Source organism: Artemia sp. Qi Xiang Cuo, chromosome 19 (genome assembly GCF_049724085.1).
Source record: "Artemia sp. Qi Xiang Cuo chromosome 19, ASM4972408v1, whole genome shotgun sequence".
NCBI lineage: Eukaryota > Metazoa > Arthropoda > Branchiopoda > Anostraca > Artemiidae > Artemia > Artemia sp. Qi Xiang Cuo.
In genome coordinates, this window is record NC_142812.1 from 32107577 (window position 1) to 32132481 (window position 24905).

At 37.4% G+C, this 24905-nt stretch overlaps 1 protein-coding gene across 3 annotated transcripts; it reads left to right on the plus strand.

Annotated features, from left to right (window-relative positions):
• The first annotated feature begins 1312 nt into the window (after positions 1-1312).
• Positions 1313-24905, plus strand: LOC148940736 (glutaredoxin-like). Of its 3 annotated transcripts, none has more exons than XM_089104842.1 (4): positions 1313-1335; positions 11053-11186; positions 20046-20150; positions 24686-24905. In XM_089104842.1, exons 2-4 carry the CDS (start codon positions 11055-11057, stop codon positions 24779-24781), a joined length of 333 nt encoding a protein of 110 aa, XP_088960968.1. In that variant the 5' UTR covers positions 1313-1335; positions 11053-11054; the 3' UTR covers positions 24782-24905. The 3 variants fall into 3 exon arrangements, with proteins under 3 accessions (XP_088960968.1, XP_088960969.1, XP_088960967.1); XM_089104843.1 differs by lacking the exon at positions 1313-1335 and adding an exon at positions 1379-1400; XM_089104841.1 differs by lacking the exon at positions 1313-1335 and adding an exon at positions 1391-1431.

Consider the following 24905-nt stretch of genomic DNA (forward strand, 5'->3'; position numbering starts at 1 on the left):
TCAGCCCTGCACCCAGGAACTTCGGGGGATTAAGTCATCCTAAAAGACATACTTATAATATTTTCGAACGTGCTGAACAAAATCGCTATCTCAAAATTTTGATCAGGTGACTTTGGGAAAATATGAGCGTGGGAGGAGGCCTATTTGCCCTCCATTTTTTTGGTCACTTAAAAAGGGCACTAGAACTTTTAATTTCCATTCCAATGAGCCCTCCCAAGATATTTTAGGACAACTGGGTTAATATGATCGCCTCTGTGGAAAAAAAAACAAATAATCACGCATCCGTGATCTTTCTTCTGGCAAAAAATGCAAAATTCCAAATTTTTATAGATGGGAGCTTGAAACCTCTAAAGTAGGGGTTTCTTATACGCGGAATATCATGGTGTGATTTTCATTAAGGGTCTATAACTTTTAGGGGGTCTTTTCCCCTTTTTTCGAAAACAGACAAATTTTCTCAGGAGCGTAACTTTTGATGGGTAGGATTAAACTTGATGAAACTTATATATTTGAAATCAGCATTAAAATCCGATTCTTATGATGTATCTATTTGTATCAAAATACCGTTTTCTAGAGTTTCGGTTACCATTGAGCCGGGTCATAACTTTTAGTCCTCCCCCTGGGGGCTTCGAGGGGTTAAGTCATCCTAAAAGACATAGTTGTAATATTTTCAGCCATTCTGAACAAAATGGCTATCTCAAAATTTTGATCGGGTGACTTTGGGAAAATAATGAGCGTGGGAGGGGGCATAGTTGCCCTCCATTATCTTTGTCACTTAAAAAGGACACTAAAAGTTTTAGTTTTCGTTCCAATGAGTCCTCCCAAGATATTCTAGGGCTACGGGTTTGATACGATCACCCCTGGGAAAAAAAAAAAAAAAACACGCATCCCTGATATTTCTTCTGGCAAAAAATGTAAAATTCCACATTTTTGTAGATAGGAGCTTGAAACCTCTACAGTAGGGTTCTCTGATACGCTGAATATGATGGTGTGATTTTCATTAAGGTTCTATAACTTTTAGGGGGTCTTTCCCCTTTTTTCGAAAATCAGCCAAATTTTCTCAGGTGCGTAACTTTTGATAGGTAAGATTAAACTTGATGAAACTCTTATATTGGAAATTAGAATTAAAATCTGATTCTTTTGATGTATCTATTGGTATCAAAATTCCGTTTTTTAGAGTTTCGGTTACTATTGAGCCGGGTCGCTCCTTAGTTACAGTTTGTTTCTACGAACTGATTGATCATGTTTTTGTTAAACTAGAAAAATCTGAAGATGGCGATGCTTGGGACGAGATGCCGTGTCATCAACCAAATTTTAAAAATTGAAATTAGAGTTTATGTAAGTATTACAAAACTTGTAAATTAAATATCCTCTTACTAGTCGAATAATCAAGCTGTGCAATAGTCCTGTCTTTTGACAGGAAATCCAAGACCCGAAAATTATGTCTTTAACCTTTATTATAATGTCATAGCTTAGGCTATTAGTAGTCCAGACTAAGGCCTATAGCCTACTTGAGAAACAGAATATTTAAATGCAGAGAAATGGGAGCATATTTCTCATTAAGGGCTTTATACCACTTGATGCTTTTTTTAGGCTGTTTATGAATAGAATAACCATTTATCTCGCAAATGAATTTCAGCCCCCCCCCCCCTATATAGCCTATCACTAACCTAACCCGGACTTGGCCTTTATAGGGGGGGGGGGGCGGGAACTCATTTATAACAGAAATGATTATTATATTTGTAATCAGCATAAAAAAAGGCATCGAATGGTGTATTCACTTTAGTCCTAACTCAATAATATGATTTTGTAGAACTTTACCTTCATGGTTAGGTTAGGTTAGGTATATATATATAGGGGGGGGGGGGGCTGAAATTCATTTCCAATAGAAATGATTATTATATTTGTAATCAGCATAAAAAAGGCATCAAATGGTGTATTCACTTTATTCCTAACTCAATAATATGATTTGGTAGAACTTTACTGTAAATATACCACTCAATGCCTTTTTTATGCTCTTTCTAAATATGATAATCATTATTGTCATAAATGAATTTTACCCCACCCCGATAGCCTATATACCAATTCAGGGTAGCCTATATATTTGCACATTAGGGGAGGAGGGGTAAAATTTATTTCTGATGCAAATGACAGGTAAGTTTAAACTTTACCCCCACTCCCCCAATGTGCAAATATATACCCTGAATTGGTATTTATAGGGGTAAAATTCATTTCCAACAATAATAATTATTATATTTGGAAAGAGCATAAAAAAGGCATCATGTGGTATGTTTACTTTGTTTGTAACTCAATAATATGAACTGCAAAACATTTTAGATGTTACAAGCTACTGTCACTACCCTTACTTGTTTACAGGGCTTTGATTATTACATAGATGAAAGCCCCATACCTGTCTAAATTCTGACAAAAAAGATAGTATTTGAATACAGAAGTAACTGGAAAGAAGGAAACATGTTTAAAAACAATTCTTATTCCTAATATACTGAATTATGATACCATATTTAATGCATTTTGCATTCAGCCTTGCTTTACTTTACCCTCCCCCCTATAAAACTTCTGCTATTTATGTGCACATTAGGGGTTTAGGGGTAAAGTATAGTGAGGCTAATGTGTGCAAAATGTGTTAACTATGATTACTCTGCATATTATGAAGTAAAAAATTTCTTCTGAACATGTTTCCTTCCCTCAAGTTAGTTCTCTAGGCAAATACCAAAAAGATTTTACCTTAGGCCCATCTGAAAGTTTATTTCTTCAATTTGGAGAAAAAGTATTGACATAGCTTGAAATCTTTCTGAAGTAATATAAATTACATTACCAAAAACTAGAATCCATGAAAAAGAAACTGGAAACCAAAAATTAGCCTATTTCAAACTATATAATTCAGGCTAGAGCAAAGGTATGAAGCTTAAAACACTTTTGTTGTGCCTCATTTGAGCATTAGCCTATTGTCTATATATTTCTTCTGGTTTCATTTTATAACATAAAGATTATAAAGTCATCAAAGGTGTGTGCCCTTTAGTGAGGGAAGCATTAGAGCTTAGTACTTCAAAACAGATTCCAAAGGGATTAAGCCTCTGGATTTATTCCTGAGAGTTTCATTCATCCATCTTCCTCAACCATGATACTTTCCAAGATAGACAAAAGCTCCTCATCCAGAATCTTACCAAAATGAGTTTCAAAAAGGTATGTCAATACTAAGATGGGTAGAATTAAGGGTTCCAATTGCCTCTCCCCTTCTAGATTTTGAAAAATAGTGTTTTTGTGAATTTTCATTAAAAAACAAGAAATGCCCCTATCCCAGATTTTGAATTTTTTGTGTTTTTACAAACATCTTCAAAAAAAAAAATCTTTGTCCTGTTAAAATTCTAGATGGAGGGTGTTTTATTATTGTATCTTACAAAATACTTACATTAGGAGAATAATACTTTCAGGAATAAATTCAGAGCTTAAATTAAGCCCAAGTAAGGCATTTTCAAACTCCTATGTTGACCCCTTCCCTACATCTAAGGCTTAGAAAGGATAGAGCAAAGTTATGAGCTTCAAAAATACTTTTCTTAGGCCTTGTATATGTTGTAGATCTATTTGTGAAAGTTCCATTTTTATAGCATAAAGTCTGTGCAAGTTCATCAAATGTCAGTGCCCTTTAGAGGGAGAAAGGATAGAGGTAGATGCTTCTAAAGACCTCCCCAGCACATAGGATATAGTTCTAAGATCACAAAAAGCAATTCATCTTGAATGTTACCTTGCCTGTCTTCTTATATATTCATGAGTTGGCACTGCCTAAGTAGAACACAGAAACAAGGTGGCAAAAAAAAGAGTAACTTCATTGTATTCCATATTCAACACTCTTTCTAAATATAATAGGCAATTCTGTGACAGTTCAACCCCAGTCCCCCTTTTCTCTAATGTCTGGATATAGTCCTAGGCTACAACAAAGTTTTGCTCATTTTCTTGTGTTTTGAATTGGTATTATTTGGCATTATTAATCAAACTATTGATAAGAAATAAATATAAAAAATAGTACAAACCAACAAAATCAGCAAAGTTTTCTATATAGCATAGGGATAACCTACATATTACAAGAGAAAGCTGGTATAGAATTATGATGGTAGCAATTTATTATATATAAAAAAAACAACAGCCATTGAATAGAAGTTCAAATGGTAAGTTATACTTCCTTCCTTGCTATTGAATTTAGATGTAAAGCCTATACCAAAATGTTACCCTATTTTGAGCAATAGTTGGTTTTTGGTTCCATTGTAACTGAACCCCAAGCAACTGAACCCTCGATATAACCAAACCCCCATGCAACTGAACCCCTGTATAACCCATTTAACTAAACCCCCATGTAATGGAACCCCTATGTAACTGAACCCCCATGTAACTGACCCCCCATGCAACTGAACCCTTGTGCTACTGAACCTTCATGCAACTCAACCCTTGTGCAACTCAACCCCCATTTAACTAAACCCCCATGTAACTGTAACTGTGTGTAATCATGTAACCATGCAACTGTGTGTTAACAGAACACAACTGATGAGTGAAAAGTGATGAAAGAGAGGGGTAATACTGAACTCTCAGCTACCATTCTTGGGAGACATCTGACAGTTTATAAGTGACCATGGAATTCCTGTGCTATTTTAAAGTCACTTTTCTGTGAATAGGGAGCGTGGCAACAGAGTGCACCTGGCGAATTGACTTTCCCTTTAAGCACTCTCTGAAAGTTCCAACTTAATACACAAATCCCTTTTTGAGATATGCCATTTTGAAAATCTGCATGCACATAGTGTCTTTTGATTTAGTTCAAGTTCCACCTCAATTACCTCATTCTGTCAAATTTTCAACTTGATATGCATAGCCTTAATAGTGCTAATTTAATAGTAGCAGAGGTCGTAGTAGGAGCAGTAGAAGTAATAATAGTGTTGAATTAGTAGTAGTAGTAGTAGTAGCAGGTAGATGCCCCAGAAGTTTCATCTTGATATGCTAAGCTGTTCCAAAAAAAATTGCTGATACACCTGTATCAGCAATTGTATGTTATTGCAAGTTACCAATTGTTAAAATTTAAGGTTTATATAGAAGGGATGATCATAAAAACTTTGAAGGAGGCTCATTTGATTGGAAATTGAAAGTTCAATTTCAAAGAATCAAAGGTAATCACAGGACAATCAGTCTTTCCCTCTTAACTGACATCCCCCCCCCAAATACATCTGATCAAAATAAAAATAAACATTTCGTTCAAAACAGTCTGAAGATCAAATAACCATGCCTTTGGGGTTAACAACCCCACCAGCAGCATCTGGGGCAAGGGCTGTAAGTTAAGCTAGTTGCTCAGTTGCACATAAAGTTTTTGTAGAAAAAATTTGTATGAAATTTGGAAGGGGGCTCATTTGATTGGAAATCAAAATTTCCAGTGCACTTTTTCAGAGTTAAAAGTCATTGGAGGGCTTCCACACCACCCTATTTTTCCCCAAATACATCCAATCTAAATTTTGGGATGGCCATTTTTTTAAAACAGTGTAAAGGTTAAATAACTATACCATAGTTAAATAACTATGGTTCATAACCCTTTTCTGTTTTAGCCAATGTAGATATGGTGATTGAGTTGCACAAGGGTTCAGTAGCACAAGGGTTCAGTTGCATGGGGGTTGAGTTGCATGGTGGTTGAGTTGCACAAGTGTTCAGATAAAGAGGGTTCAGTTGCATGAGGGTTCAGTAGCACAAGGGTTCAGTTGCATGGGGGTTTGGTTATACAGGGGTTCAGTTGCATAGTGGTTTGGTTATACGGGGGTTCAGTTACACAAGGGTTCAGTTACACAGGGGTTCAGTTACTTGCACACCTTGGTTTTCATGTCTTGTTCTGAACTAAACATTATAAAGTTAAAATCCTTACTTCATTACATTCATAAAAGTTTCATTTATTAGATTCTCAGAGTTGCTTTCAGTTTAGCAGCCCTACACCACTACCAAAATTGTCTGTTTTTTTTTTCTTTTTTTGGATTTGCATTAGGCTGCTTGGTATTATGCAGCAACTGTTGGTGAGAAATGTTTGGTTTGAGTGTTTTTAGTAATTGCTATAGAATTGCTATAGAATTGCTTGTCCTTTCAAGAATGATTATCATTCCTGGTGGATTGAATGTGCATACTATTTTGTGAAAGGAACTATCATATTGCAATTGAAATGTCTAAATCACTCAATTTAAGAAGCTTGGTATCATGGATGTTCTTCTGAAAATGCACTGCCACCATATTGGTCTCAGGCACAACCCTAATAATATATTTCATTCTTGTGTTGAATCTAATGATAGTGCCACCCTTCTTTGTTAAAACAGGCGTTGATTTTCTCAAATCAATGTTAGTTTCACCTGGTTGAGAACAATAAAAATGTGTGTATAGCTATTATTGCCTATAGAACAGAGCCTTAAGGCTTCATTGTAGTTATTAAATAAAAAATAAGTTTTTTCAAGTTAAAGTAAGAAGCAACATTAAACCTTAAAACAAACATAAATTTTTACATATATGAGGGGAGCTACCCTTTCCCAAACCCCTGCTCTTTACACTATAGTCTTAAAGTTCTTCAAAAACTTTTCTCTCAGATTCAACAACTCTTGTATTTGAGCTGTCTTTTTTAACGAATTGTGAAAAAAGCCAAACTTTAGTGCAAAGAGCAAAGGTTTGGGAAGGGGTAGCCCCTCTCAAATACAGAGTAATTTCTATTTGTTTTAAGTTTTAATGTTGCTCCTTACTTTCAGCTGAAAATTTTTTTGTATTTATTTTTGTACTGTCTTTCAAATCATGGCAGCCCCCCATGTAAAATTGTATCCAGAAACTCCTTCCCATGGAAAATACTCCCCACAGAAAATTCTCCCTTCCCCAAAAATATTCAACACATTTCCCAATAACAGCTACAACATGTGAACAATGGAAAAATTGTGTAACTTACAGCCCTTTCCCCATGGGCTATGTGAGGTCCCCAAAGGCATAGTTATTGGACATTACAACTATGCTGAATGGAATGGTTATCTAAAAATTTTGATTGGATTTCTTTTTGGAAAAAGGGGTGATGGGGATAGTTACCCTCCAATCTTTTTGGTCACTTACAAAGGGTACTAGAACTTGCTTTCCATTTGAATGAGCTCTCTCCCGGTCTCCTATGATCATTAGTTTGATACAATCACCCCTGGGGAAAAAAAATAAACACAGTTCTGTGACCTTTCTTCTGGTAAAAGATGCAAAATTCCACATTTTTGTGGATAGGAGCTTGGGACCTTTACAGTAGGGTTCTCAGATATGCTTAATGTGATGCAGGGATTCTCATCAAGATTGTTTGATTTCTTGTGGTTATTTCCCCCCTTAAATTTTTCCAGGGTTATAGCTTTGGATGAGTAACATTAAACTTAATGAATTCCATATATAATCACCATATAAAGCTAATTGTTTTGATGTATCCGTTTTTATTCAAATTCTGTTTTTTTTTAAAGTTTAAGTTACTATTTAACAAATTTGTTCCTTACTTACAGTTTATGGTAATAATCTTCTTTGATTATCCCTTTTGCTGTTTTTCCCCAGAGCCACTTCATATGGAAACTTTACCCTAGACTGTATATCCTCCAGTGCTGCCAAAGGCGCCCAGGGCATCCACAAAGAGCCGTGCTGATTTGGAGGTTCAAAAAGGGGATTGCGGGGATACCTGGCAGATCCAAAGGGTGGGGGCTGTCCAGAATCTTCTCGAAATGCAAGGACTGTACAATGCAAATTTCTTATGGGTCTGAGACAATTTTACCATTTGCCATTTTTACAGGTCCATTTACATTTTGGCATTTTCCTACTATTTCGTTGGTAATCTTGTACATGGCCCTAGAGTCACCACATTTTGCCACTTCCTTGTCCATGGCAGCTTTTCTATCCAAAAGGTAGCGTTAAGCCGCCCCCCCTTGCGCTCCTGTTGACTTGTTTATCCAGGCCTTTGTCTCTTCAGAACTGTGTTGCTGTTTTCACCACCACTTAGGAGCTCCTGCTTTAAGTTACAATGCTCACCAATCAGGTTCCAGATTTTCTCTGATATCCATTGGTTGTTGGTTCTCTTGGCTTACCCAAACATAGTAGCACCCATCTAATTGCATACCTCTTTGATGGTGTTCAGCTTCAAATTTGTTAGACAGTGTAACAACAAACCCATTAAGCACTGCCGCATTGGAAAGCTTCAAGAAGTTGAAGATTGGGTTTACTTTGTACCTTGTCTTCTGTGTGCATGTAACTTCTTTGCTCTCTGCTATCATTAGGGTGTGACCAGACACAACGTGAGGACCTCTGAAAGCTCTCACATCTTGCAGACTGGACATCCATTTTCTGTTGATCAAAAGGTGATTGATTTGGTAATAAGTTCTCCCATCAGGGGAGTTCCAAGAATATTTATGGGTTGTTGTATATGCAAACATGGTGCCCCCAATTATTTGGTCATTTGTCAATGCAAAGTCCACTAGCAGCATTTTGTTTTCATTTATCTCCCTGAGTCCTTTGCTTCCAAGGACCTTGGGGCAGTAAGATATATCATTCCCCACTTTAGCGTTGAAGTCACAGGCAAAACGAATTAAGTAATGACTGGGAATGTCTTTTTTCACCTCTTGAGGGGTTTTGTAGAAGCTACCCTGTGTTGCGTCATTCGCTTTGTTTGTTGGTGCTTAGCATGCCACTGCAGTTAGCTTCGCATTGGTACTCACAAATTGGGCTCTGATTATCCTTTCATTGATGGGAGTTGATTTTATCAAAGCTTTTGAGGTTTTTTTGGAGAGCATTATGGCTACACCTGCTGCTGTCTTCTTCTTGAGGCCACTGTGCAGGATAGTATACCCTCTATCCGGGTTTGGTTTGCTTGCTCCAGTGCAACAGACCTCAGCCATAATTATGCGTGTCTTTCATAACCTGCTCTGTTTTTGATAGTTGGGCCATGGTTCAGATATTCCAGAAGCCAAGTTTGATGGGGCAATTTACTTTCAAAAATCGTGCCTGGTGTTATTCCAAGGTCATCAACGTTAGGTAATTCAGGGATGGTCCATGGTTGGTATTAGATTACCTTAATTACCTTAATTCGCACTTCGGAGCGATTAAGGTCCATACAGGATCTGTTGTGCTCCGGGTCAATAATGGCAAAATTTCGTCTCTGTGTTAGGGCCCAGTGACACGCCATAAGAGAGGTCTGCAGGAGAGATGCAATTTAAGCCCAAAGCGGCATCAGCCTCCTAGCAAGACACTCATTATGATGAAGTTGGCATCAGTTGGTAGTTGAGTGGGACAGACAGTCCAACTCATATTTCCATTGCCTGACATTCCAGCCCTTGTCCAGTCTGGACTTGAAGGACGCAGTCCTGGGTGCAGTAGTCGTTTCAGATTGAAGGTTATTTCAATCGTTGACAACACGCTCAGAGAAGAAGTTTTGCCACGTTTGTGTATTGACAGAATGTTTTGACAGCTTTTGCGACTGTCTTCTTGTATGGTGTTGACTTGAATGTTTGGTAAAAAGGGGGTTATTTGGTTGTGCGTTATACTTGTAGGTCAGCATCATATCACAACGGCGGCGTCTGAAGACAAGTGTTGGCAGCTGCATGCGTTCCAGTCTCTTGTTGTATGGGAGATCTCGTAGGCCAGCTATGCACTTCTTGGCACGCCTCTTAACTCCTTTGATTAGACTGGTATCATTCTTATAGGAAGGGGAGGTGAGACATGTACCAAAATCCAAAACAGGCCTAACTATAGCCTTGTAGAGCCTTAGAAAGACTGTACGGAACGGCTGGTTATTGTGTGTTTGAGGAGACCAAGGCTTGAATTTGCTTTTGAAACTGCTTGTTGCCAGTGGCCGTGGAACTTCAATTGTTCATTTATCAGCACTCCTAGATCTCTTTCTTTGGGACTTGTCTTTAGAACTAAGTCAGCCAGTGAATTGGGATTGGACATGTTGTACTGGTGAAGCAGGGTTGTTGCTTCCAAAGTGAAGGACACTGCACTTCGTTGTGTTGAATTCGAGTAGCCAATCTTATGCCCATGTTTCGATTTTACGAAGGTCACAGTGCAGACTTTGTTTATTTGCAGGTCCGAAAAGCTTTGAGTTGGTGGCATTGTGAGATATGTTGTTTTCTGCTCCGGTCACCATATCGTTTGTATACGTGAGGAATAGGATAGGGCCCGACATAGTACCTTGGGGGACATTACCTACAACATGATATGAATCAGAGAAAACCTCGTCGCCATTAGCTGTGAAGAGTCGAACCTGCTGAGTCCAACCAGTCAGAAAGTGCATGGCCTAATGGTTGGGCAAACATCACAAAAACAAAGACTTTGGCTCTCTTTGAATGCCTCAATAGAATAGTTTTTTCCCAGCAGTAAATTGCTGGACCACCATCAAACCCTTCTCCTTCATCCACGCTTGAGGCTGACTGTAATAACTTGCAGGCAGATGTTTTGACAACCCTTTCATATGGAAAGGGTGGTAAAAACACTTGATAAAGTATACAAAAGTGATAAAGTCAAAATTGGTTTGTTGACAACTGCATGTGTCATATCTTTGACTCTTACAGCTGAAGGAATACGTTCCTGTAGTCCCTCTTCCTTTGATAAGGAGTGCTTAATAGGGATGAGAAGGTGCAGTTGAATTTACGTTGAGCTTTGATAAACCAGGGCTTAGCCAAAGCCCTGATTTTTTCATTAATCTTTTATACGCGAGTACATGGTATTAGGTAAAAGTGGAGGGATAGAAGGAATATTTATCTAGATTTCTGAGCAAAGGATAACTCACTTTATAATTGATTAATCCAATGGATGCTATTTGGGTGTTTCTGCAGCTTCATAACATTGATGGTGGCCACAGTGTTCACCATCTTGATATCCCTAACTTGCTTAAAGCTGGATCAAGAAAAGTGTAGCATCTAACCCAGTCTTTATTCTTTTTCAAGCTTGTCCAAGCCCACCTTTTGGTAACCAAATTTTTACTCTCTGGAGCAGCTGTAACACTGTATTATTAACTTATAGTGCTTTTCCCCCTAGGCATGGGTAGCTTCATCAGTTCTAGAGCAAATATGAACGAATCACTTGCAAGAAAGGTTGAAGCTGAAATTGTTCAGCACAAAGTAGTAATCTACTCCAAGACCTACTGCCCTTATTGTGTTATGGCTAAAGATGTAAGTGGTTTACTATTAAAGTTTAGGTCTAAATAATATACAAAAATTCATGTATAAAAGGATCATACTTGCATAATAGCTTAACAGGTATGTACTATAAAACAATGGATACAAAAGGGAGCCATACCCCCTCCCCCTCAGGCCTGGGAATCAAAATCTCCTGTCCTATGCACATGGACTGGAATAAAACTCCTTAAACTTGTATGTAGTTCAAGTTTAGTCAGCAAAAATAAATTTGTCTATTAATTGATATGACCCTTTTTTTGTGTGTGTTTGAACCATAAGTAACCAGTTCTGTAGTTTTATTGCTATTATAGACCCCTTCCTCCGTGATCAGAATCCTGGATTTACTGCATAATATGACTATAATGTAATGAATTATTTACTGAGTGATACATGTAGAATTCAGTATTGAATTCAATATCTTGAAAATAAACCTTCAACTTTTTAACTCCAAAGTAAATAGACTGAGCTCAAGACAATAAATCTAAACAAAGCCAAGTGGATGTGATACTCAGTAAGTGCTGTAATATCTTAGCCCCTGCATCATGAAGAAACTAAAAAATAATCGTTATCAGCTAACATGGGGCGTTGATAATTTGAGTGGGAGAAAAATGGAACTTGCGTACTTCAGTAATGTACCCCAAATGTTCGATTCCAAAAGATATATATTGAAACACCTAAAACCGTCGTATCAGTTCAAGAAAGAAGAAGTTGCGTATATTGAATAATTTATAATTTGTTCTTCAAAGAAGTACTTTCATCTTTTGATAATTTATTTGTTTCTGTTCCTGTTTATAAAAAGGACACCGTTTCGGCAATGTAAGTGAGATGCTATATGTATCAAAAACTAAAAATAAAAGACAAATGCTTCTTTAGCCTACTAAAGGATATGGCTGCAATAGAAATACTTTATTTCAGAGAAATGGAACTTAGCACCAAAAATTGGACTGCACAAATTATCTGATATTGCTTAATCTCCCTTCTAGGCATAGTCTAGGCTATATAAAAGAGTGACTAAGTAATATTTATGTTACAGTACGACCTGTATTTATTTGCTGCTAATAAATTAATTATATTATATAGGCTAATTTATGTTGTCTCTGGAATCTTGCGTTTCAAAAAACGATACTTATTACCCTGTTCTCGCACCTGTGTTTATGGGTATTGTATGCTGCGTAGAAAATGGGTATTTGTATGCTGTGTAGCCATTAATCTAAATGAACTTTTTCCAAGATTAGTTTTTTAAATAGAAGTAAAGAGCTCAGTTTAAATGTAAACGATCAGAAATCAATATGAATATTCTCGTAAAACTTGAGAATAACAGTTGCTGCTATGGATAAACAGATGAAACCCAAAACGAACAGAAATTAAAATGAATAATAAAGGCAGACTTGAAAATGAACAAATTACCTCAAATAAAAGTGGATCTACTGGACCCTCAAACCTTAAAAGAGCGTTATTTACAATTTTCTGAAAGTTATTTGTATTTTGAATAGTGTGTTGTTTATTTGTCATAACATCAACAGTAACAAAACGACAAAAAGAAATCACAATGCTAATCAAGATTTACAAATAAAAGCATAAAAAGAGTGGCCCTTCAAAAGTGGCAAACCAAAAAAGGGTGGCCCTTCCCCCCAAAAGGCACCATAAGGCCTGAATGTCGCTAGAACTTTACTGAAAATGACGTGTAGCTTGAAAAGTGCTGTTTTTATTTGTCGGAGCATTATAACAAATCATGATATTAATCAAGTTTTCAGGAAAAGAAAAGAAAATCTAGAAAATCCTTTATGTTTTTTTTTTTTTGTCAAGACTTCCTTTCAATTTTGTTTTATTCAAACATTTAGAACATTTATGCCTAATAAAACTTCTAAAATGAAAATTTGTAATTTCTGAAGCAATCTCTATAGATGTCTAATATATATTTTGTACCGACGAATCAAATAACCATATTTCAGGCACTAAAACCGTATTTCAATAAATGACCGTATTTCAAACAGTAGGCTGTACGATAAGTGTGGTTCTATCCCGCTTTCTAGGGCTATAATGAGGGAAAGGTTGAGATGGCTAGGGCACGTTCTGTGGATAAAGGATGACATATTGCCAAAGATGATCCTTTTCGGCCAACCGTCTAGAGCTAAACGGAAAGCAAGTCGACTGCGGTTGTGATGTGAAGATGTCATAAAGAAAAAAAAAGGGAAATGGGAACTTCCTGGAAGTGTGTAAAGAGGGCGGCTTTGAATAGATTTGGATTGAGGAGGAACTTGCGTAGCTGTGTTGGCCTCAGACGGCTAGGTGGTGCGGTGAGTTGTTAGTAGTATTAATAGTAATCAAATAAAAGTTTGACTGGTTGATGTTCTATACATTTGAAATAGATATTTTTAGAAGGAAGAAAGTATGGATTAAGATTTACTTCATACCAAACTAATAACTCTAGATTGATTGTTAAAAATATTATGATTATAATTCTGGAATTTCTAGTTATTTCGATTTTTCAATCTTATAATGATAAAAGAGAACAAATGTTTTAAATATATTTTGATTTCAGTAAACCGCGAACATTCTGTTTATTCGGTTTCAGTAGTGGGTGTAAGGGGATGGTAACCCCACCACTAGTTACAGTAATTTATGTTATTTTAGTTTATTTCAGGTTTGATATATTCGTACGTAGCAGTATCTACTGTTTCTAAATTTAATGTGATTATTCATTTTAATTTCTGTTCGTGTAGATTTCATTTATTCGCCCTGAGTAATTATTGTTTGTTTTAGGTTTTGCTTATTATATGAGTTTATTTCTGCACCTTTTATATTTTAACATGACTTCAGGTATTCATTGAGGTCTATCTAGCCTTGTCGACATGCCTGTAAATTTTTTCCCTATCAGAGACGAAACAAAAGTTGGGCTCATAAGCGAGCATCACGAATTGATCAAAGTCAAAATTGGTTTCAATTTGTTTCTTCTCGGAGTCCACCTGGCCCTGGAACTAATGAATGTATTTTTCAAGCTAATTGGAGACGCGAGATTTTTTACTTCGTTTTTGGGTCTTCTGAAACTTTTAGTCTTTCATCTTTTGTCAAAAACATACATAGTCCAATAACTCCTATTGTCTGGGCTGAACAAAAACATCATCAGTCATGTCCGAAAATTCTTTTCAAGGTTTTCTTTCTGCACATGAAGGTCCCCTGACTTAAGAACTTGGCTGATGCTTATCACATGGTTCGGACTCGCCTATAAATTCCAATAAATTCCTATATATTAATGCACTCCTATAAAATGCCTATATTTTGGCTAAAATCTTATTATTCCCATATTTTCGGCTGAAGAGCACCAAGAACATTGCTCATGATTTTCAATGTTCACTGCTCGTTAAGTAAGCCAAGATGTGCTTTTCTTTGCTTTTGACTCTGCTTGTAGACTGTGCTGTCTTTCGGTGTAGATCAATAATTAATGACAACTGTTGAGCAGTTTGAACTTAACTAATGCTTTGTGTTGGGATTAGTAAGCTGCTTCTGCCTGGGCTATGCTGTTGTGTTGACTTAGTAACCTATGTTTTGGGTTTTCGTCATGTTGGGCCTGTCTAAAATGAGCGAAGATCAGTATATAGGCTAGCAGTCTCTGCTTAATGAGACTGTGAGTTCATGCGACTTATGCGTTTCCTGGCTGAACGCTATGAAAGACTGATACGAATACGGCCCAGTTTTGGACATATCCACTTTTTTTCTTTTTATGGCCTTTTAATTGCGGGATGCTATTTTGCTGGTGATGCTTTGGAATTGAGTAAGGGGCCTACCAAGTTCAATAGTTCATGGCTTGCTAAGATGGATTGCTGCGGTAGAAATATTGGAAAATGGTGCAAGACTGGGAATGACCGGTACTCGTTCTTTTGCAAACTCTGCTTGAAAAATCTTGGTCGCACAGCTGGGGTTGTTCAGCTAAACCAACATGTGCGATCTGCAGAACACAAAGCCACAGTTACTGCTCAACCACATCCACTTCAGCTTCACCTGACTGGACAGTCTCGAGTTGATGAAACAACCAAGGATAAACCATTAGTTGGTACAAACATGTTTTGTGAGCATGATACCGTTTGTAAAGCTGACTTAATATGGGCACTTCAGACGGTACAGAGTTCCATATCTGTTAACTCTTTAGACTATATTGTCGCAACCTTCAATGCGATGTTCCCTGGTAAGATCCTTGACGGAATGTCCCTATGTGCGAAGAAACACACGTATCTAATCACTGATGCGCTGCATCCCTACTGCACGGAAAAGCTTATGAAGGAAAATCATTCATTTTTCGTACTCGGATTTGACAAGGCAACTAACGACACTGGTATATAGGAGTTACTGACACGTGCTCGTTATTGTTGTTCATGCAAACAAGAAACGCAGAGCAGAAATGTGTTTACATGTTTTATGGGTCACGCGTTAAGTGACAACCTGTATAGGAAGATTATGTCAGCCATTGAGCAGAATCAGCTGCCACTTGAAACACTGATCACGTTTGGAAGTGACGGACCAAACGTCAACAAAAAGCGTTTGGAACAAGTTCAATGCCGAAAAAAAGAAAGTGACGAGAAAGGGAATGTTGAATATTGGTACTTGGAACATCCATATGATTTATAACGCTTTCTTGATACGGTCTTCAGGTGTTTGGAGAAGAAAGTTCCGACTTTGTTATTCTTGTGCATTCATTTTTTTACGACTGGCCTGCACGTTGTGAAGACTATCGAAGGTGCCAAAAGAAATGGGAGTTCCAGAAAATGCTTTCATCAAGCATGTCCCAAGCCGCTGGCTGTCGGGCGTGCCCTCGCTAGAATCATGCAGCAGTGGCTGGCAATCTTAGAGTACTTCCTGGACTTCGTGCCGAGAGAGAAAAAACTGAAGAATCTTCTGCCCAAATTTCTGAAGATTGTGGCTTATAACAAAAGTGTGACGATGAAGGCCCAACTCGAGTTTGTTCTAGCCTCAGCAGAACTGATCATGAGTTTCATCCAACTATTCCAGAACGAAGAGCCTCTCATTCATTTTCGGCACTTAGAGATCAAAAGACTAGTTCTGACGCTTTGCGGAGGGGTCTTTACTTTAGATTTCGTGACCGAGACTGAAAATTTCTCACCAGAATTGTTGAACCTTGCTGAAAAATTTGCAGAAAAGCCCATAGTTTCAGAAAATGTGGAACGAGCTTTCGGTGAGAAAGCAACACTGAAAGACAAGGCCATTTTCTATGTCAATGTGCGAAAACATTTTATTTCGGGTATTCGCCATGTTTTGAACAAATGTCCTCTGGAAAAGGATGGTTTTCTAGAGGCTTACGCTGTTTGAGTCCAATCAACATGAAGGATTCAAGAAGCATTGCAGGCATAGCAGCTGTGGCACGCGAGATTGCGATTGGAGAAAGCTCAGACGTCGCCCAGGCTAATTGGCTGCTTTTGCAAACGGAAACTGGATCCCATGAGGACATTACTTGGATTGATCATTTTTGGAGCCATTATTTTGGACTGGTGAATAAGCGCCGGGAAAGCAAGTACCCGGAACTTACCAAGCTTATCAAAACGGTGCTGACGTTGTCGCATGGCAGCGCAGATGTTGAGTGTGGGTTCTCGCGTTCTGATAGGATTCTCGGTGAAGACCAGGCCTTGATGTCTGAACGCGTTTTGGATGCGAGACTCATGGTATATGACACGTTGAGGCTTTATGGAGAAAAACCAGAACGGTTTGTTGTTACAAAAGAGCTATTGAATCTTGCACGTTCCGCACGGTCTCGGTATCAATAATATCTGGATGAAAAGAAAAAAGAAAGCTATCCGAGAAGGAGAAAGCAGTTTTCGAAGAGGAAAGCAAGCAGAAGTAGCAGGAAGTCCTCGACAAAAATAAAGAAGTCGAAGACCTGGAAAGCAAAAGGAATAAACTTAGAGCATCACAGCAAGAAAAGAGAGCAGTAGCGGATGTTATACTTCAGGAAGCGGACGACAGAATGAAGAAGGCTGCCGAGTCCAAGAGTTCCATAGACATTGCCCTAGCTGTTTCTTTGCTCGAAGGAGCTTTGAAGTCCAGAACTAGTGAAAGAGAGCAGATGGTGGGATCTGTGAGAATGGAGCAGTCTCTTGCAAAGAGAAAAACTGACCTCATATCAAAATTGATGCCCAAGAAGCAGCGAAAGTGATTCCAAATGTTTGACTTGTATCATTCAATCATTAGCAAACTATGTTTATCAGATTTTTTACTGTTTTTTACTATTTTCACCGTTTGTATTTGAAATAAAAAAAAAAAAAATAAATGCAAAAACTCGGGACATGGCGAATTTGTTTGACCAGGCATCCCACGCCATCTACCACATATCTGATCCCGAGCACTTCCGAATCCTATATTTGACCTATATTTGGGGCCAGGAAATCCTATAAAAATAGGATAGAGCCTATAATTTGAAACGAACCGACCTGTCCGAACCCTGTTATCAGAAGAAATTGTTGGCCCTTTTTGGAACGTATTTTAGGACAAAGCAATATTTCCGAGAAAAAAAATATTTCGGCCTTGTCATCCCCTCCCCAAGCATCAAATTTCAAGTTCTTTTATCCCGCCCAATACTCCCTGCAATGTTTCAAATTAATCCCCCTAGCTGTTCCCGAGACATTACAACAGTGGAGCCATTTTAGGGGGGGGGGGGGGCCGGGGGAGCCCTGCCCCCCCCCCCTTATTTTTTGAAGGGCCCAGTTTTCAACTCTGAAGCTCTTAGTTTATTCTTCCTTTTCCAAACTTTTTTGTTGCTTTCGATTTATTCCTGAAAAACCAATAACCAGGTCATTCAAAAACAGCAAATTGAAGACACCTAAAGATTTGCAGCGAAGTCACCCATTTGAAGAATATCTCTTTTGGCATGGTTTCGTCGGATTCGGCCTATCACATTATACTGTTTCCCGTAATTTATGATATGGCGTGCTAAAAACATAATATCATATGATATTATGATAAGATATGGCGCAAGAGAATTCATCGACGTAGGATTAAGAAAGTGAGAAGACATTTCAGAGCTGGTAAGGCAGCACGAAAGCAGTGACCGGCTCACAAAGTATGTTCCATTTCCTGGACCCAATTTAAAACTATTCAGACGGAGACGGCCGAATCAGATGCCTCATGCCTCTCCAAAGAACGGGGAAAGGAAATATTAGAGAACAAAAGGTATGTAAAGGCTCTGCAAAAAACTACAGCCTTACTTGGACGGCAAGGTCTTGCGTTTCGTGGCCATGATGAAGGAGAGTCCAGTGCCAGTCGAGGGAATTTCGTTGAGACGGTAGGTCTTTTAACGGAAATCAACCCGGATCTGATGGACAAGTCTCACAAGGCCTATGGCCATTACTTGTCACACAAGTACCAAAACGAACACATTTGGGTCATAGGAAATAAAATTTAAAGTTCTATCGCAAAAGAAGTCAGAGAAGCAAAATATTTTGCCGTTCTTGCTGACGAAACAAAATACCTCTTAAAAAAGGAACAACTTGCGATCTTAGTGTGCTATGATCATGATATTAAAATCAAAGAAAGAGCCATAGGTTGCTACCACATGCGCAAAGTTAACGCTGAGAGTTTGACCGACTTGATTTACAACGAAATAAAGGGTATCGGCCTTGACTGGTCAAAATGTGTTGGGCAGTGCCATGACGGGACGAGTGTAATGAGCGGACGTTTTTCAGGAGTACAGGCCCGTCTCCTGGAAAAAGCAGCGCAAGTGATGTACACTCACTGTCATTCCCATAGACTTATACTTGTTATTGGCGATTGCATGCAGGAAAAAATGAAGAATTTCGTCAGTATTTTCAGTTTTGCAAATAGTTATGGTTTTGTGTCTAACAGCAACACTCGATACCAGTTGTTTGTCGAGGCCCAAAAAACTGTCAACGTGTCCATGCTAACGCTTGAAAGGACAGTTGTGACACGTTGGTCTCGCTGGTATAGATCAGTGGCTAAAATTCTGGTAAGTTATGATTTTATGCTCGCAGTTCTGTCAGTTGTTCAAGAATCTTCTGACAGGGAGGATGTAGCAGAAGCTACAGGTCTTAAGAATCAACTAAAATCGTTTCCCTTCATATTCAACTTGCATGTAATTAACGAAGTTCTAGCAGTGATCAACCCTCTTTCTGAACAAGTGTAGGCCCCAGATCTGATAATTTGAGACGCCTACACTTTAATCACCACAACAAAAAACCAACTGAAGACAATGCGTGATGTATAGTATTTTCGAGTCCTATACTGCAAGTCTAAGGAGATGACTATTAATGTCAGAGCTGATCTGTCGGAAACAAGAGCTCTTGCTTCAACCATACCAGCAAAATCAAAACCAGTTCAGAAGATAACTGGAAGACTCAGGGACTATTTGATGACATCAACACTTGGAAAGCACAGCACTGAATATGAGGGCACAAGAACAGAAGAGAAAATGCGAAGAGAGTTCTACGATGTTTTGGACAGAGTAGTAAATGAGTTTGAAGAGCTTTTTTCTGTCCATTTGCCAGTACTAGAAGCCACGCGATGCTTTAACCCCAAATCCGAAGATTTCATGAACACAGATTTACTTCTCGAGATCGCGAAATACTTTTGATAAGGCTGGCATCGATGTTATAGAGCTGAAGAGTCAAGCTTTGATAGCTCGTGCATATGTATCGCAGCTTCCACAGAAACTGTCTAACGCTTTAAATCTTTTCGAAAACATTAAACTGAGCCTTTGTTAAGTTACCTTCGTTTAACATACTATCTTCAATTACGGCATTATTTGTGTATGTATAGGCCTTAAATTTTGTTTATTACTTGTGCAAGATACTGCTTTGCTGTTCCACTGTTATACGTGTATCGTTATTACAGGTTTTTAAAGAAATTAAAGTCGAATATCACCTAGTTGAATTAGATGAGCATCCCGAAGGATCTGAGCTGCAAGCAATTTTGCATAAAATGACGGGTGCTCGCACGGTAAGTTTATGATGATTGCCTTTCTTCGAATTGTTTCGATTTTTTTTCTCTGTCAGAACTACTGGTACCTGTGTTCAATATATTATGTGTAATACGCGAAGTTTAACTTATTTTGTGTGTTTTTACATTTTCCGAGCCAATTTGCAGTTATTGCTGAAGTAAACTAATCTGTGTACGGGTGGACGTATATAAGTGTGTATTTGACATTGTTAATTAAAATGAAATCATTACAAAGTGAAAAATTGAAATTATTTCAGAATGCGGGGCTAAGCTTAGGCAATAAATAGGTACTATTTGGAAGATGAAGATGGCTTTAAACGATTGTTTGCCTGTTATTTCAAGCAAATTAATGGTCCTGTGTCAATTCTAAATTCTTGGTCAACCTTCTTAAGACCATAGGCGGGCGTGCCTTGTTTGTCTCTCATTCCAGGCAATCTAAAGGTCCTATGTCAATTCTAAATTCTTGGTCAACCTGCCTGAGACTCTAGGCGACGCAGGCGTGCCTTTCCAAAAACTAACAAACAAGTATTTGTCCAATAAGAGAGTTATACTTACTCCCGCCATTTACCCGTGCAGCCATTTAAACATTTGCCTCTGAATTACTTGGACTATCTGTCTTGGCTTTTTCTTTCTACAATTAGCCATGTCTTGATGCACACTACTGCAAAATACTTGATTTTCAATTCAATTTTCGATGAATTTTAAATTTTAAACAAAAATTAGGTGTCAAAAGACTAAATATTATATAAAGACTGGCCGGTTATATCTTGCCGAAATAACGTATTAGGGTAATTATGATTTATTAATTAAAAAGACTTATCAGGAAATTGATTTTTTTTAACATCTTTTGCGCAAAAAGAGATTTTAAAGAAAGATAAAGAGTAATATAAAAACTTCAAAGAAGCAGGAATGAATTATTGAATGAACTTTGTTCGAACAGAAATATGAATGAACAACCAATTTCAACGTTAAATGAACAGAAATCACTCGAAGTTAATAAATTAAACCTCAAACGAACAGAAATTAAAACAAAGTAATCAGGTCAAACTTAAACCTATCAAAAACTACCAGAAGTAATTGTGGGGCTTCCATCTCTTCAAGCAGCTGAAAGGCTAGAGTGTCATTTACCCACAAAAAGCAACAAGTCATTTCACCCACATAAAGAAATAAATACCCACATAGCAACAAGATATTCAATATCCTGAAAGATAATTGGCCCTTGAAGTTGCCCTAAGTGACATTGAGCATTTTTTTTTTTTTTTATACCGTATTGGGTATCTTTTTTGCCAAGTATAAAGACATTGAAAACATTAAACAGGCAGTTCCGTGGATTTCAGTGTGACTTGAAGTCGTCTTTTTGCGACTTCGATGGTCGTACTAAATCAATACTGCAGTATTCAATACTAATCAATAGATACTCTATAGTTTAGTTAAAACTTCCACATACCATGAAATTTAAAAAAAAGAATAGAGTATTTATTACTCTAGTTCTAATAGGCTTTGATGATGTATCATATTTTAAGGTTCGTTATGTGTGCACTTTTGCAAAGCTTACGGAATTTTAAAACAAGTTGTAAACGTCAGCTCTCTGTGGAATAACTGGTGAGTCGCAGAAACATTGTGTCAAGTCATAGATATGATAGTGCAGAGAACGTTTGACGCATCAGCATTGTATACACGACAATAAGAATCCGAATCTATGAACTAGCGTGGGCAGCTCTCCTCATAGTGAAGCCTGCCTTAAAACGAATAGAAATTACCATAGATACGAATCAAACTACTGTCCCCTCAATCCCATTAAAAGTTAGAGTATTGTTTGTATTTTACGGAAAACAAAATATATCCAAGCACTTTTTCTCCTATCATTATAACCTTCAAAAATTAAGTTGTTCAAATTTGAAGAATTATATATTAAAATTTAGAAATGACCGAGTTTCAGCACGAGTAGAGCCGCATTCCAATAATTTCTTATTACGAGAGCCAACAAAAATAGAAATATGAAAAATATCAGTTGTTACGGAAATGTACGTTTGCAAACATACATGTATTTGAATTTTGTTACATGTCAGCTATGTTGTCTGGCAGATGGCATGTGTGTTCGTATTTTGACTGTGAATTTTCTTAAATTGGGTTCGTAGTTTGTTTGCGCAGTATGAATTTATTCCGTTAAATGATCATTTCTGAGTTGTGAAAGGTTCATTGATTTTATAAGCTACTTTGTTGGAAAAAATGACTCAAAACCATATGTTATGCTGAACACAAACAGTACTCTGGATGCATTTTTTTCTTAAGTTTATGTATTTTGATTGTGGCACGAGTTACCAAAACTCATTTGCAGATCGTAATGATCCATGATGTATTTTGAAACCCGTTCTTCTTCTTCTTCTATTTCACAGCAGGCGGGCTTTTCAGTTGATACTATTTAGCCCTTTTCCTTTTGCTTCACTCTGTGGGCTACAGAGCTACTGGCTTGGTAGTCTCTTATTTAGTAGATATTCTCAGATACCTTTCAGTAGATCTTTCGACTCAAGGAGTTCAAATATAAGATGATAAATATCGATTTCTCTGTTCTGTGTGCAGGTAGAGTTGGCTAGACTCGTGGCTGATAGTGAGATTATGTGGTGTTTGAAGAACTTTAACAGTTTACAGTGCAAGGTATGCTGTGCAGACGTCAGCATATTACATTCAAATAGGCAGTGGTCAATTATTTCATAATACAATACCTGCAAAGAGGGTACAGGGGAACTGAACCACTTGAATTTGGAAACTGATACGAGAATGCAAGAAAATTTAGTCCATTTGTTCCAGAACGAATTCTATGATAAATTTTAGAAAAATACTTGTTGGGAAAGGAAGAAAGAGTAGGATTTTTCTTATTAAACATAATATCTGATTGTCTTCATCGGTAAATATCTAATGGGGATTGGTCTCCTACTTGGCTGGTCAATATTTATAGCATTTTTTGCTATTTCATCAACCTGATGATTACCACTTATACCAGAGTGGCATGGAATATACTGAAGATAAGTTCTTATGCCACTTGAAGCAAGATTATCTATAATACTAAGACAATGATAAGTGTCAATATCCAGCTTATACTGAGGAGCTGAAGACAGCAATTCAAGGCTTGATAAAGAGTCAGAATAAACTGTAATATTATTTGAATTAGCAATCAAGGGTTTATTTTCCATAAGGTGTTCTAATGCCATGATTATGGCATTTAACTCTGCAAACATAATAGATACATTATTATACAATATATCACCCATTGGAATTTTCAGGTGAGGAAGGAAAGCACCACTTGCTACCTTCTCATTCATTTTGGACCCATCAACAAAGATTTGAAAATGGTTTTTATAAGTAATTGTATTAAGGTCAGCGAATTTCTTCTAGACAAAAGCAATGGGGTTTAACCTTTAGTCCACTTTGAGAAATCAGTATTTATTATGGGGATTGACCAATTCCATGGCGAGGATTGGAGGAAAGTTGGTGCAATAGACTTTGCGGGTACAGGGAATTTCTTCTGAATATTGGCATACTCATTTGCAATGCCTCTATACATGGCTGGATTTTTTAACCAATTATGTAGGGTGTGTAAGCTATTTGATTCAATTTTTGTAAGATGTTTTATCAAGAAAAAGCTACGTCTCTCCCTTATTGTTGTTAATCCACTTTCCATGAGCAGAAACTTGGTGCTTGTGGGTTTTCTAAGACCAAATATGAGACGTATTATATCGTTTTGTATTGTTTCAATTTTTTGCAGCTGGGTCTTTGCCCATGCACCATAGACGATGAGCCCATAGTCAATATGGGGCCTTATATATCATTTATAAAACTGGAGTAAGGTTTTCTCCTTACAGCCCCAGGGTGTGGAAAGAAGTCTTTTTAGTATACTTGTTTTTCTATAACATTTTGTTATTGTGTTTGAAATGGGGAGGTGGAAATTAAGTTTTTGGTCAAGCTTGAGACCTAGGTAATTAGTATGATTATCTTCTGGAATAGTTTTTCCATTTAGAGTTAGTCTTGCATTAACATGAATTCGCTTTCGGTGAAATTGGATTATTTTTGACTTGGTATGTGCAATGGGTAAATCTGAATGTTGAGAGAATTTTTCAAATTGGAAAAGTGACTTTTGCAGCTTTGACTGTGCAATCTCACCAATCTCACCCTTGATGCTCTTGAAGTTCTAATAATTCTATTTCTTCTGCAATTATTTGGCAATTATTATTACAATAACTTTTATATTTTGTTTCAAGACATTATGATGGTACAGTTAGGTGTGAATAGCATAAAGTTTTTCAACATGTTTTCTTGATTTTCATTACAATTAACTATTATAACCAATCCAAATCCCGAAGTACTTAAATTCATTGACCTGTTCAATAAAGGGCAGCTAAATTCTAGTAATAAGAAGTAATATCAGAATTCCTCCAGATGCATTGGTCAATCGCTTTTATTTTGTTATAGTTTATTTCAGCAAAAAAAGAAAAAGAAAACATACGCAATGACGGATCATAAGACTGATTTATTTGTAGGTGCCAAGAGTTTTCATTAATGGTACGTGCATTGGTGGTGGTACTGAAACTAGGCAGCTGCATAGAGAAGGAAAGCTGCAAGCTATGCTTTCATAGTATAAATTTTGTCTGAAGAATTCTCAGTACTGGATCTTTTTGTCTTTTTCAATGATATAATTTTGTTACTGAAGTCGTTTGACATACAACGGTTCTAGTTTAAAAAGATACTAATTTAGCATAT

Bases quoted from the DNA above. Each gene is read 5' to 3' on its own strand.
- LOC148940736 (XM_089104842.1), top strand. From the start codon at position 11,055: ATGGGTAGCTTCATCAGTTCTAGAGCAAATATGAACGAATCACTTGCA. The intron at 11,187-20,045 runs GTAAGTGGTTTA...TCGTTATTACAG, and splicing joins ATTGTGTTATGGCTAAAGAT to GTTTTTAAAGAAATTAAAGT. The intron at 20,151-24,685 runs GTAAGTTTATGA...ATTTATTTGTAG, and splicing joins AAATGACGGGTGCTCGCACG to GTGCCAAGAGTTTTCATTAA.